The 13,461-nt window shown below is 37.7% G+C and overlaps 1 protein-coding gene across 5 annotated transcripts in view; it reads right to left on the bottom strand.

Moving 5' to 3' along the window:
* Positions 1 to 13,461, bottom strand: part of SULF1 (sulfatase 1) — a 290,367-nt gene that overhangs the window by 72,951 nt on the left and 203,955 nt on the right. For all 5 annotated transcript variants that reach the window (XM_086965850.1, XM_086965854.1, XM_086965853.1 and 2 more), the window contains exons 7-9: positions 8,886 to 9,036; positions 5,568 to 5,743; positions 2,072 to 2,200 (exon numbers count right to left, since the gene is read on the bottom strand). In XM_086965850.1, the coding sequence (XP_086821976.1) occupies positions 2,072 to 2,200; positions 5,568 to 5,743; positions 8,886 to 9,036 (456 nt within the window). The remainder of the gene's footprint in view (positions 1 to 2,071; positions 2,201 to 5,567; positions 5,744 to 8,885; positions 9,037 to 13,461) is intronic.

The raw sequence follows: 13,461 nt of genomic DNA, 5'->3' as shown, positions 1-13,461 counted from the left end.
GAGACAGATTAACAAAAAGGCTGACAAAATGGAAAGATAGGGAGAATGATAAAGAAAAAGATGAAAAAAATGCAGATTGTATGTTACTATTTCAACCTCCAAAATACCAAATTAGCATTATCTCCAGTCATTCATTTTGAGTTACCATAATTTCAGCCATAGTAAATATATATTGTTCTTATAATTATTCTTTAATTTTAAATTACTTTGTGAATGTTTTAACTATTTTGTAGTTTTTAATATTTAGTATTTAATTTGGTTGGTAATATTTACGTGTTAATTCTACAAATACATACATATATATATACACCCACACAATAAGATAATTTCTTTGTTGTCCACTTAATTAAAATGTTTACAAAAGCAAGAATAAGCACCAGATGTATTTTTAGTATTATAAAATGATCCATCAGAGCCCCAGAAAGATAAGGCGAGCTTTAGATAGTACAGGGTTGTGATATATATATATATATATATATATACATATATATATACACACACACACAAACACACACACACTCGTGTGTGTGTGTGTTTTCTTTACTGGGGTTCTTTTTAATCAGGGGTGGGAGGTTAAACCTCTTTACACAAAAGGACCTTCTATTACTTTGTGTGTGTGTATACTACTTATCTCTACAACACACACACATATATATAAATATATATATATACACACACATATATATGCATCTGACCACCAAACTAACGGAACATGCCGTGGCTCCAGTTTGCAAAAGCATGTGTTTATTTAAATAAGTGCAGCAACAACACATTTATCAAGGAGCAGGAAGGTCCGAAACGCGTCAGGATTGTTGCTGTACTTATTTAAATAAACAGGCATTTTTGTAAACTGGAGCCACAGCATGTTTCGTCATTTCGGTGGTCACATGTGACCCATAAGAAGGTGAATCACAGTTTATTGGAATATACATACATCGACATATACACACATACATATAAATAGTTAAAACTCAATCCATAATCCCTACTTATATACTTATCACTTCGAATTTTGGCTTCTCAAACAAGGCAATCTGACATTTCGACAAATCTCAAGTCCAAAATCAAAAATAATGTTAGTGGTTGATTGTGATGGCACAGCAAATGCGGCATGTTACCAAAATGTTGAGTTTTTAACAATAACCTGCACGTGTATCGACTCCACGATGTCCAGCTGCACTATATTTCAAGGTAAGTAGACGTGGAGTTACAATAGTAAATCTATACTTCCCTATGCATGCTTACTTTAACAACTTTAGCAGTGGTCAAGATATGCCTAGGTCTATATTTCTGTCCTTGATATTCTGACATCCAAATGCAAGGACAAATGAAGAAAGATTTAGAAGGCTGTCTAAATTTCACAGGCAGATATAGGTGTTAAGAATACAATAACTTCGAAGGCAATTTAGTCGTGGTTATCGACAGACATATGTTAGATTCTACAAATGACATGGCATTATGTAACGTGTGTGTCCCACACTATAATATGAACACTGTAGTGGGCATTTTTTGAATCTGTGCACAAAGAATACTGTTATGGTGGGAGGGATATGAGTTTTGCAAGAAGACTGAATACTTCCATAACATACAGGACAGGTAGGTTGTGAACTGCCTTTTAAGGATACTATACCGTTGTACAGGACAAATAAAACAAATCACTAAAAATACCTAAATATTTAATGCATCAACTACTCAAAACCCCAGCGCCAACTCAAACCTCACTGTAACCCTCATTTCCCTATCATAAAAACGTAACTGCCCACCTTCGCATTTTTAGCCTTGCCTGTCTGCAACACAGTCTTTCAAGGTCTAACAGTTAATTAATATTAGAAGACTGGTACCAACATGACAGATAAAGGCCACTTCTGGGAAGCACAAGAGCAAAAATATGTTTTCAACATAATTTTCTTCTAACAGACAATAACACCTAGGACACATTGCAGGCTTCTCAGTTTTTGTAAGGTGCTTGTGGTGAACACTTCCAGAACAACAGATATCACAGAGTGGAGTGAGGATACGAAGCAGACAGGATTTGGACGCAGTGCACTGTAACAAATGTCTGAAAACTAACCTGTTTCCTGGTTTATCTATGTCCAAAAGGTTTAAGATAGATTTGCCATCCATGTCGGGCGGTGCATCCAGGCCGGCAATGTCCAGAATAGTTGGAGCTAGATCAATGTTGAGCACAATTTGGGGTACTCTGTGAGTAAAGACAATCATGCACAATTTGAGTATGAACGAGACAACAACATCCTTCACTACACCACAATGCACTCATTTGTTAAATGTTGGGCCCAATAAACATTCCTATGAAATGAAACACTGATTGGTATCTTTTCTAGCCAATTTGCCTAGCTTCAAAGGGAGTCAAGATGTTTGTAAATTAGAGACTTTCTCTAGCCCAACTACTTCTTATAAAAAATGGTAAAATCATCTATCTCTCTCTCTCTATATATATATATATATATATATATATATATATATATATATATATATATATGCACAGCAAATCCTCAAACCTCCACGCCGACAGTGTGGCGTGGCGAAAGAAGGAAACAGACCCCACGACTTCAGGCAAGATGTTGGATTTTATTAAAGACCTTTCAGATGACGCGTTTCGAGTACCATGTACTCTTGTTCACATATATACAAACCAAGCAGAGAACACACCTGCATGAAAGTGCTACAAATTTATTGGGCTCCGGATTAGTGTAGGTTGTATACTACCCTATCAACATATATTTTAGCTAATTGAATATGAGAGGTGGCCACGCCCCTTTGGTCTGCGGGGCTATATTGGAATCGGCCCATATCGGTTTTTAATGCTTTGATAAGATCGGTGTCTTTTGATGTTTTATAGAATAATAGTTTGTGGATCAAGGCGTATACAATAATACTGTAATAAAATGATCATAAAAAATAAGCTAATATTTAGAATCAAGGCGTATAAAATGCTACTTTAATTAAATCAAAAGTGTATAAAATGATGAGATCAGATCTGTAGATTTTTGAGGCGTATGCTCGGACATGTTTTGTTTTAGGGGTGTTTAGGGACTCTAATCAAAATATTGTGGCTGTAGCATTGAATTGCTGTAATAATTGGTAAGTTTCATATCATCACATTATTGAAAAAAATGAGAACACGTTTTAGGAAAATAGATGTTATCAAATGTCAAAAAAGCTCGGCAACAGTTTTATTTTAATGCAGTATTTACAGTTTAATTGAAAAACGCTTTACATAACATAAATACACAGTTTTAGGTTATTACAGTCTCATACGGAATTACATATATAGGACCACATTTAGTGATAATAAAAAAAGATATTCAAGCTTATAGTGGAATCATGAGGTTTTGGTAGTTATCAAATACATTATGCCCCATGGTATAGAAATAACAGATTTTATGTTTGCTATTGATACTATGATTTATATGCCGCCGACATATGTGTTTCATAACTTCCGTATTTCACCACTTTAAGCTTGCAAATCTTTTTTACTGTGAATAAATGTGGGCAAATATATGTAAATCCACATAATGAGACTGTAATTTCCTAAATACTGTGTTTTTCTGTTATGGAAAGAGGTTTTCAATTAAGTTGTAAATATTGCATAAATATAAAACTTCCTCCGAGCTTATTTTACAATTAATAACATTTATTTTGCCTAAAACGCATTATCATTCTTTTCAATAATGTGATAGGAAATTTGCCAAATATTACAGCATTCTATGCTACAAACACAATATTGTGCTTACAGAGTCCCTTAACACAGCTAAAACAAGACACGCCCGGGCAAGTGCCTCAGAAATCTACAGATCTGATCTTTTTTCACACACTTTTGCTTTCATTACAGTATCATTTTATAAGCCTTGATTGACAAATTATCATTATCCTACAAAAGATTGAAAGATCCCAATCTTATCAAAAGGCGACAAGGACCAATTAAAAAGAACAGATCTTATCATAACATTATAAGGACTTATTTAAAACAGATATGGAATGATTCCAAAATAGCCCTGCGGACCAAAGGGGTGTGGCCACCTGTCACATACAATTAGTGAAAATACACGTAATGAGTAGTATACAACTGTAAGATCAGTATGAACAACAGCTGCAATAAAAAAGAAATGGCTTTGTACACACAGTGATGGTTCAAATATTCAACAGAGTATTAGCCAAACTAACTGGACAGTCCTAAAATGTTACACTGATACCTTGGGGCATGTAATGTGTTGCGGATTGTTGCAGAATCAGGATACACATATGAAATAATTTGCTGTTTTGTGTATGCCTACTTTTATGCTTCACAGAATGTGGTTGGAGAAGCACCATGGCGAATTGTGTTTCTGCTTATCAGAACAATAGCAATTAATTTTTTGTCAGTTTGAACATTCCAGGCTATGCTACAGCAGATGCTTGTAGCGTACGTAATGCAATCTTAAGGCTCCTGCAAAGCGCTGAGAAGGGCTGAATAAAAGTAATTTTACATTTAAAAGTAATGCCAAATTGAATTAGAGTGGAAAATATATTCTGGAAAAAGGGGTATCATTTTCCAGGGACATTAAGCCGAGATGTAAAATGTCATTTTATCTGTACAATTCCCACGCCCCAATATTCACAACAATTAATACTATTTCTGCAAGATTCCCTTAGAGCAGAAACGACCCATATACCTTCATTAAGATTTCAGGAAGAACTTTCTATGGGGCACTGGTGATTCAACGGTTGACTCTGCAGTCAGGAGGCCAGGCCTCTTTTATCACCTGGTGTATCAATACCCCAGACCCATTATATATTTGTTCTCTTAACCTCTTCGCTGCGGATGACGAGCTCAGCTCGTTATCAGCCACGGTGGTCGTGTGCTGATGACGAGCTGAGCTCATCATGTAAAACGGATCTTTGAATTTTGCCGCACATAGCGGGGAAAAGCCGCCGCAGCGATGCGGTTAACATGCTGGCGTCACGTATAAATAAATGTGATAAACTATGTTGAAATTATTTTGCGAAACAAAATGTATATATTTTGCACAGCTATATGTATAATTGACATCATATTTTAGGAATCTTTGTTTCAGTAGCCCGAGCTCACACCTTTTTGGACATGTCTCTAAGAAGCAACTTATTTAACACACAAATTGACACACCATGAATCAAAATCATACTTTAAATATTGGTAGTAATGAAAAACGTGTATGGTGTAAGTAGCAAAAAAGCTATATAAATGTTCATTTTTTTGGATGCCTTATTGTGGTTATCTGGCATGTGTAAGCTGAAACAGACCCTTTGCAAATTGCTATTTTGTTCAAGTTTAAAGTCCTGCATTCAATTTAGAGGGCTTAGTGTAACTGATCTGCAATGTGAACAAATGCCTAAAGTTGAATAGATTTTTAAAAAGATACCTTGATAAGATGTTCATATCTTAATCTGAAACTTCAGACAAACCACTAAAAAGCCATGTCAAGATAATGAAGCAGTGTTTGCGTGTAGAGTCTTTGGCATACCAACCAGTGTGTGTGGAAGCATCTAACAGACAAGGCAACAGCTGCGCGCCAGACATGAGAACTCACGTTGATCCCGGCTCTACGTTTGGACCACGAACAAAGAAAGGCACCCGAATATCAAAGTCGTATGGCATTGACTTCCCCTTCACCAGTCCAAACTGCCCTATATGGTAGCCATGGTCAGCAGTGTAGATGATATAGGTGTTATCCAGCTCTCCCGTTTCCGCCAGCATATTATACAGCTGAAAGAGAGACATGTACGAAATCAGACAAAAGAAAAACTGCTTTGTATATCCTTTTAGGCTTGGCATTAGCCAAGACCTTTTGATTTTACTTAAATTATATGTATAATATACTTATGTGGGCTTATTTATTAAAAAAGTTTTGTATAGCGCAAACATGTCCCTAGAGGGTATCAGAGTACTTTACAGAGAATTGCAAAACACATAAGGGGAGACAATTGTGGCCAAACAGCAGCAATAGACAAAAATAACAACTAGCCCTGTTCATCCATTGGTCTGCTGTTGGTTCAGTCACATTTTCTTCTGCCTACTGCAGCCTACAGCATGACACAATGTGTCAGTCCACTTCAGCCATTGGCAAACTTCACTGTGAGTGATGGTATTCTCCGCTTACATGACTATACTTTGGCAATATGTGCTTTTAAAGACAACAAAATATTTTTGTTTCTAGCAACTTTTTTTCTTTTATTAGATTGACAAGGGCATGAAAGCTTCCCCGACAATAAAGATTTGTAAAAACGATGACAATACAAACATTGACAAAGGCGAAGGCTGGCAACCACCTCTTATTGGCTTTGTAAGTACTTGTCTGGATCTGCTATTAGATCAGCTAGCACATAAAGAGGGCCTTGCTGTTTCTGAACTAATAGTTCTGATGGACTGCTCGACAGCAGATATTTTAATCACAGTAATTTTTGGGAAAAGCAGTTAATCCTAATGGTACATCCAGAGTATGTTTCTCAAATAGTTGATAACCCTTTTGTATACGTGCAATAAGCTTTCCATGCACATATGAATAGAGGCCATTGTGTATGAATGAAAAAAGGAACCGATACACAATAACAAATCTTATTGTTAGACCAACATTCCTTACATTTAAACAATAGAAGATAATGTTACTGTTTTGCAAGTACAGGTATTTTGCTAACATACTTTTATGGTGAAGTCAGAATGGACATGTACAGAAGTATTTTAGTGTAGCCATTGCTCAGAAAATGCAGGTTGGTAGCTTGGAATGGAGTAAGTTTGAGAACATGTCATACATGACTGAGGACTTACTATATAGATGAGCAATGAATCCATCTACTTTTGTCCCAATCTCAGCCCATACTTTGTGGGAGCATTTCACATCAAGGAAATAATTAAATATCACAATCTAATCATCATCACAATAGCCCCTCCAAACCAATGCCACCAACACCCCCATCACCAACCCCACCACCAATACCACTACTACAAATTGACCCAAACATAGCCACCAATATCACCTAGACGTCTACCAATAGAACCACTACCATCAATATCACCACTGATAACTTCCACAATAACATCAAAATTGCTAATATTATTGCACCAGCACACTACTAATTCAACCATCAATAACACCAATAATACCAACAGGACCGCCAATTCCATCAACCACCAGTATTGGCTTCAACATGCTTGAGTTTCCTTGAATTATCATAATTAAACCCTACTAGCATTGTCTAATGCTTGTTGTGTGAAGGAGAGTGTGTTACTCCCTTAAGAGAGATAACAAATAGCATTCTTGTCAAAGGACTTACATGCACCTTACAAATATAGCTGTACAGGAGTTGTTGTGAATCTAATGGAGGATAGCATCTGCGTTTAAAGAGGAGTGCTGATGAGTTATAATGATCAAGTATGGGAACATTATCTGATTTCAGTAAACTAGGTAAAAACACAATGATATCCGAGTCTGGCAGGACTCTAATCATTTGCAAACCCTTACATTATAACAACTTTAATACTGAATAGTCCCAGACTTGCTTGTTAAAGAGTGTTTGCAACTAGCACAGTACAGAATGACATCAATTGATTAAGGATAATTGTACTAAACTAAGCAACTTGAAGACATCCAAATTGTCCTTTTTTGCATACACTTTGATAAAGTGTGCATTATGTGATATAAGACATATAACAAAGTAAATGTCATACTGAATATTTTTAAATATAATAGCTGCATTTAAACTGAGCAGGTTTTGGTTTGCAAATATGAGCTAACCTAGCAATCACTTTTTGTTATTTAATTGTATTGAACGAGAGACCTTAGCACATCACGCTATTGTATTTCAAAAGCTAAAAAATACATATCATAGGCAACCTACAAACTATGATAATAAAACCCTTGTACTCAAGTCCTTCTGCCGTTAAAGATCCCACCTCATCCAGATCCCATATCAACAATTAACTAAACAATTTAAAATATGCTTATGCAAACATTCCCCAAGATTAGGATCTAGAACAAACCGCTGACTCGTGGAAGTCAATAAACAATTATGATAATCTACATTTACAGAACCAACATTTATTTACATATCACAAAGACCCATTAACTGGAGTTCAAACTGCAGACATGCAATCCAACATTGTTTTGGAACCAATAGTGAGAATTGACCTGCAAAGCTTAACCCCTAAAAATATCTCAATACAGTATGGGACTATAAAATAAAAAAAAGAACCGTTTCAGAGCAGAATGTAAATGTAAATGTAAATGTCAAATGTAAATGTAAATGTCAAGGTATTTGTAGAGCGCACTGCCACCAAGCGGTTTCCTGGCGCTATTACACATACCGCTGTGGAACCCTTCCTGGCTTTCCCTGTGAAGTGTCCACTCCTGGGCACCCCCAGGGTGAAGCCAGGCATCCTAGCGCTGTTGGGGCCGGTGTGGAGGTTAAGCAAGCTATTGCCCAGAGTTGCAGCGTGGGGCCCATGATTAGACTAGACACCGAGGCGAGAATTGTCAGGTCCGAGGAAATTGAGCCCAAGACCCGCCGAGGCGGGAATTGAACCCTGGTCCCAGGCCAGAACTCTGGATCAGGGTCTGCCGCTCTAACCATTGAGCCACACTCCTCCAGAATGCAAGGAGCTACTGATCACACGGAGTTTAGAAAATGTGCCAATATTATACTGGAATGGCAATTTTATTGTTAGACTATTAGACTTCCAATTTACACAAAGAGAAAGGGACCATACTGCCAGCAGCTTGAGATGCTCCATGAAGCTGAAAGAATAAAATACGCCTATCACATTTCAAACAGCGTTTGATACTTAGTAACCAAGCTACATATAATCAATGCAACAAATTGCAGAATGAACGTGAATCTTGAAATCCACTCACCTTTTCCACAGAATCGTCTACGGACATCAGAGTCTGCAGCCTTTTCCGCTGTAGGAAATTTGTGAACTCCATGTGGATTGGTAGCATGGGCCCTGTGTACTGCATGATCCAGTGTTTGTCCATGTTCGGGGCATAGTTATAGCTAGGAGTACTGATGAAAATAAATTCAAATATTGTGAAGTGCACATAATGTCACACCAGGGAAAATTCCTGTCCTTAATATTACTACTCTTATTCCTAAGACGACAAACATTCCAAGAAATAAAAAAGAAAGAACATTGAGAAATGCAACAATATTAGCTTTACAAATATAGCATTCACACAGTGAAGGCCAATGCATTGTTACGCATGAACGAAAGAGTAAATCCAACTTCTTCTACAGTTGGGGTTGACAATCAAACTATATTATGTCATTAATTATTTTGAGTCAACAGTACTATTTTGAGTCAACAATGTTCTTCAGTGATTCACATTTTAAAAGCCATATAAACAAGGTTGATCACAGTAAATCCACCCATTCACAAACCGTTTATTAAAAGATATATTTTTAAACATCAATAAGAAAAAGCCTCTAACAGCTATAATAGAACGAGGACTACAAATACACAGCTGCATCATAGCGCTGCAAGGAGCAAGACCTTAGTGGACACTTTCTGTAAGTTGAAAAGAGCCACAAGTTAGTCAGTTCAATAGCATTGTAACTACTATCTCCAGTGGCATAAAGAAAGTGCTTCCACGTGCTTTCTCTGGGTTGACAGACAGTGAACCAGGAGAATGGCTCAGGGTACATGGTGAATGGCATGTTGGCTAAGTCTCTATAAAGGTCAGAACTACAAGGGACATGTGGGCTGTATAACAACTGCATGCCCTCCAGAGGAGCTGATGATCGGTGCCTGCGAAACGGCCATATGGGGTTGGGAATCTTGTATTGCCGAAGCAGCCCAGAAGGTGGAGAACTGGAACACAGAAGCATGAATGACTTAAGCAGGTAGGGTTAGTAATGGGACACTTTGTTGTTATAAAGCACCAATACCGGTCTATGAAAACACATTTGCTGTACAGGTACCAACATTGATGCTTTTGTGTTGTTCAAATAGAGAGTTTAGGATGAAGCACCATGCCATCAAAGTATTTTAAGGTCCTACACACTTGGCTGTGATTGTTGTGAGCAAGAATCTCCTATCAACTTTGAGATTCACCCAAGTAGATTATTCAGTTAGTGTAATGTGCAGATGGAAGGAATATATAATCACTTTAGGGCGTGGCGGGTAGCTAAGGCATCACTTAAATCATTTGACACCTTCACACCATACAGTTGTGGGGTCCATGGACATTGACAGTAATCCACATGCCTTCTTAAAGGAAATGATAAGCAGCAGAAATTGCACTAAGTGGGTTTTTATGCCACAACGGGTCTGTTATTGTATATAGATGGACTGGCAAACGAAACCCATATACTTATTAAATATGATATTTTATTAACTGATTGTAGAATATGGCTAGTCAAAATGTTTGTCACAAGACATACTTAAACTAAGAAGCATAAAATGCAACTCCAGAAGGTGGTATGACTTTCAGAATTCGATCCAATTCACAAACCTTCCAGCTGGTCAGAAATCTATAAATTATAGGCTCGTCCTCTATGATTGTATCATATTTACAACTTTCTAGGACTCACAAAGTTTTATATAAACATGTTGAAAATCTACAAAAGTCAGATTTCCATGAGCACAAACCTACTCCAGTTTATTTTTTTCTCTCCAGTAGGAAAATATTTTTTACAGGTGAGATATCCCAATCGCTAATCCATGTTGAATTTGGGGGTGATCTTCTCTTCTATCCCTTCACACAAAAAGTTTGCAGAAGTAGTTTCCTATGTCTTTTTAGGGTGGTAAAAGCTATGCTAAAGGTTTGTGAATAACCACCGAGAGTTTTGGAATTCTCCATGGCTATGCCATCAGTGCCAGTAATTCCCATTCCCATACCCACAATTGTAGTACTGTGGAAAATCTGCAAGACTAGCAGAATGTCTGCATACTAAGTTCCACATATAATAAAATGAGTGAAGCCTGCAACTCAATTGTGCTGCTAATGCCGTTTCCCATCCCACGTTTTATGTGACAGTCTGGATAACTTATTTCATGGAAAATCCAGATAATCTTTAAAAGCATTCAGGCTGGGGACACTTAAGCAGATCCCAAAACTGATACTCAGACTCCTGCCCTATTCTAACACTGCCATGTGCTTTTGATCAGCCCACACAATCGAGAGGATTCTCTGCCTACAATCTCTGAGAGTGAAGTTCTCTCTTTATTGTCATCACATATATAGGGTTGTGTGGATGATAAGTATGGCCCCTGTCTGGAAGACTACTGCCCCATAACTGGTCCCTGCTCTCAGCTAGTTCCTAAAATCCTTCTCTGGACACAATGATGGCTGACAGCTACAATTACATTCCAGCTTAAAAAAGCCCATCTTGGACTCAAGGTTGAAGTTAACTAACACCCAGTTCTCTGCTACCGTTTGTTGGCAAAATGGTAGAAACTGTAACAATAGTTCTGCAGCATGGATTTATTCTAGATTCACATGCTGCGCCTTATTCTGCCATAGAGTGGCTGGGTCAAGAAAAATTCCCTCTTTTAACAAAAATAAATTGGGCGTCAACCAAAGAAGGAGCCATCCTGACCCCTTCGATTTCGAACATGACTCTCAAAGCTAGAGTACATAGTCGCCACCTTCAGATTGTTTTTTCAGCCATTGGGTTTAGAAGCAGTGTCCAGAGCTCCAGGTTGATGATCGTTGGAAAGTAGAGAAGAATAGCAACTTAACTTCAGAGTGAGGTATTGTGATTCGCATTCAGGGGTAAAGCACTGAGATATTAAGAAAAGCACTGTGTCCTACTTCTCCTCCTCCTCCTCTCTGTTCAGAAGGAGCTATCCCCCGGCCCCTCCACCTTTCATGTCAAGTCAGAGGCTTCTCCTATGTGGCGTCACTTGCTTTCCAAAGTGTACATAGTTTCTTTGGCTGCCTTCATATGATTCTTATGAGTACGCAGAGGACATGTAACTTCTACTTTTTAACCGCCCTCAATCTCAGCTTCCACAGACATCAAAGTTCTTTCAATTGGCCGTTTATGTTTGGATGCCCTGCAATTTGCTGGAGCACACCGCCATCAAGATTAATGTCCATACTGATCTAGGACAGCTTCTAATACCACACACAGCAGCTTAGTGAGGTGCCAGGGTAATAAAAGGTGATCTCTGTTGTATAAGGAGTTGTCAACCTACTTATAAGAATTTTTAGATAAGACTCCTAATGGTTCAATAGTTATCACTCAATAATGGATATATGACGAGACTCTATAATGAATGAAATATACAATTACATAATGTGCAAATATCATGTCAAAGACATGTGCTGGTAAGAATGAAAAGAATAGCCTTCTACCAATCACTTCACATGGGGTAATACTTGGCCACCACTTTGAAGGACAGTCAAACGCTAATGTATAAAACACAATGATGCGTTTCCCTCCACCTCCGGTCAGCACCCTCTCTGGCAGAATTCAGGAAGAGACTTAAGACCTGGCTTTTTGACTAAACCCAGCGCCTGGATAACCTTGCAGGTGATTAGTTGCGCTCTACAAATACTGATTGATTGATTGATTGACATTTGACCCAGCCCATTCATGAACACAGGCCTATACTGTGGACATTGAATATATAAAAGAGGTGTAGTGTGCAACTGAAAGTCTACTTCATTTCACACTACACACATTTGACACCTTATGCAAGTCTCTCCTTTTGGCATATGGACTTTATGAATTCGTTTTGTTTAGTTATTTTTTAGGTTTTATTCGAGGCAAATGTTGCTGTGACTATTCACGTATGCATAGTTACTTCATGGTATTTATACCCATAGAATAATGCAGATGTCAATATTGGGGATTCATCTACAAAGGTATTTGTGCACCTGGTTTATCTTACAAATGCAAGATCAAGTTTGTTGATTACACAACGTAAATTTTCACTCGTCCGAGGATGTACTAACGCTTAATATTACACCAGTCTGCTGCCATTCCATAGTGAATAGGAGTAAATCAGTCTCAAGGTGCTACAGGGAAAGACACACTCCCACAATAAGAGGAGATTTAGGATAAAGAGGTTTTTTATGGGAATGAAAAGGAAACAAATTAGCATGTGCAAAATCAAGAATGCAGAACTTTTACCAATCTGGAAGTATATAGTTGCTACATTTCTGAATGTGTAAATATTTATGCATCTGAGTTCTCTTGGGAAGTGGTGTACAGTACTCTTGGAGCTCTTTGTGAATGTCCACGAAGTAGGACATGTACTCAAAACAAAGGAGCAACACTAACTTCAAGAGAACATTTCTGACCAATTTTGTGAATCTTATCATTAATTTGTTCCTTTGTGACATGACTTCAGATTGCTGCTTGATAAAATAAAAGGACGCACTTTGGTATGAAAAAATCGCTAATGCTGGCCGGATGACAAGGTAATTGTTACAGTTATGTGTCTACAAACTTTAGAAAGTCCTTGTTCAGTTGTTAAGG

Source organism: Lissotriton vulgaris, chromosome 4_1, assembly GCF_964263255.1.
Source record: "Lissotriton vulgaris chromosome 4_1, aLisVul1.2, whole genome shotgun sequence".
NCBI lineage: Eukaryota > Metazoa > Chordata > Amphibia > Caudata > Salamandridae > Lissotriton > Lissotriton vulgaris.
This window is presented reverse-complemented; position numbering and strand designations above follow the sequence as displayed.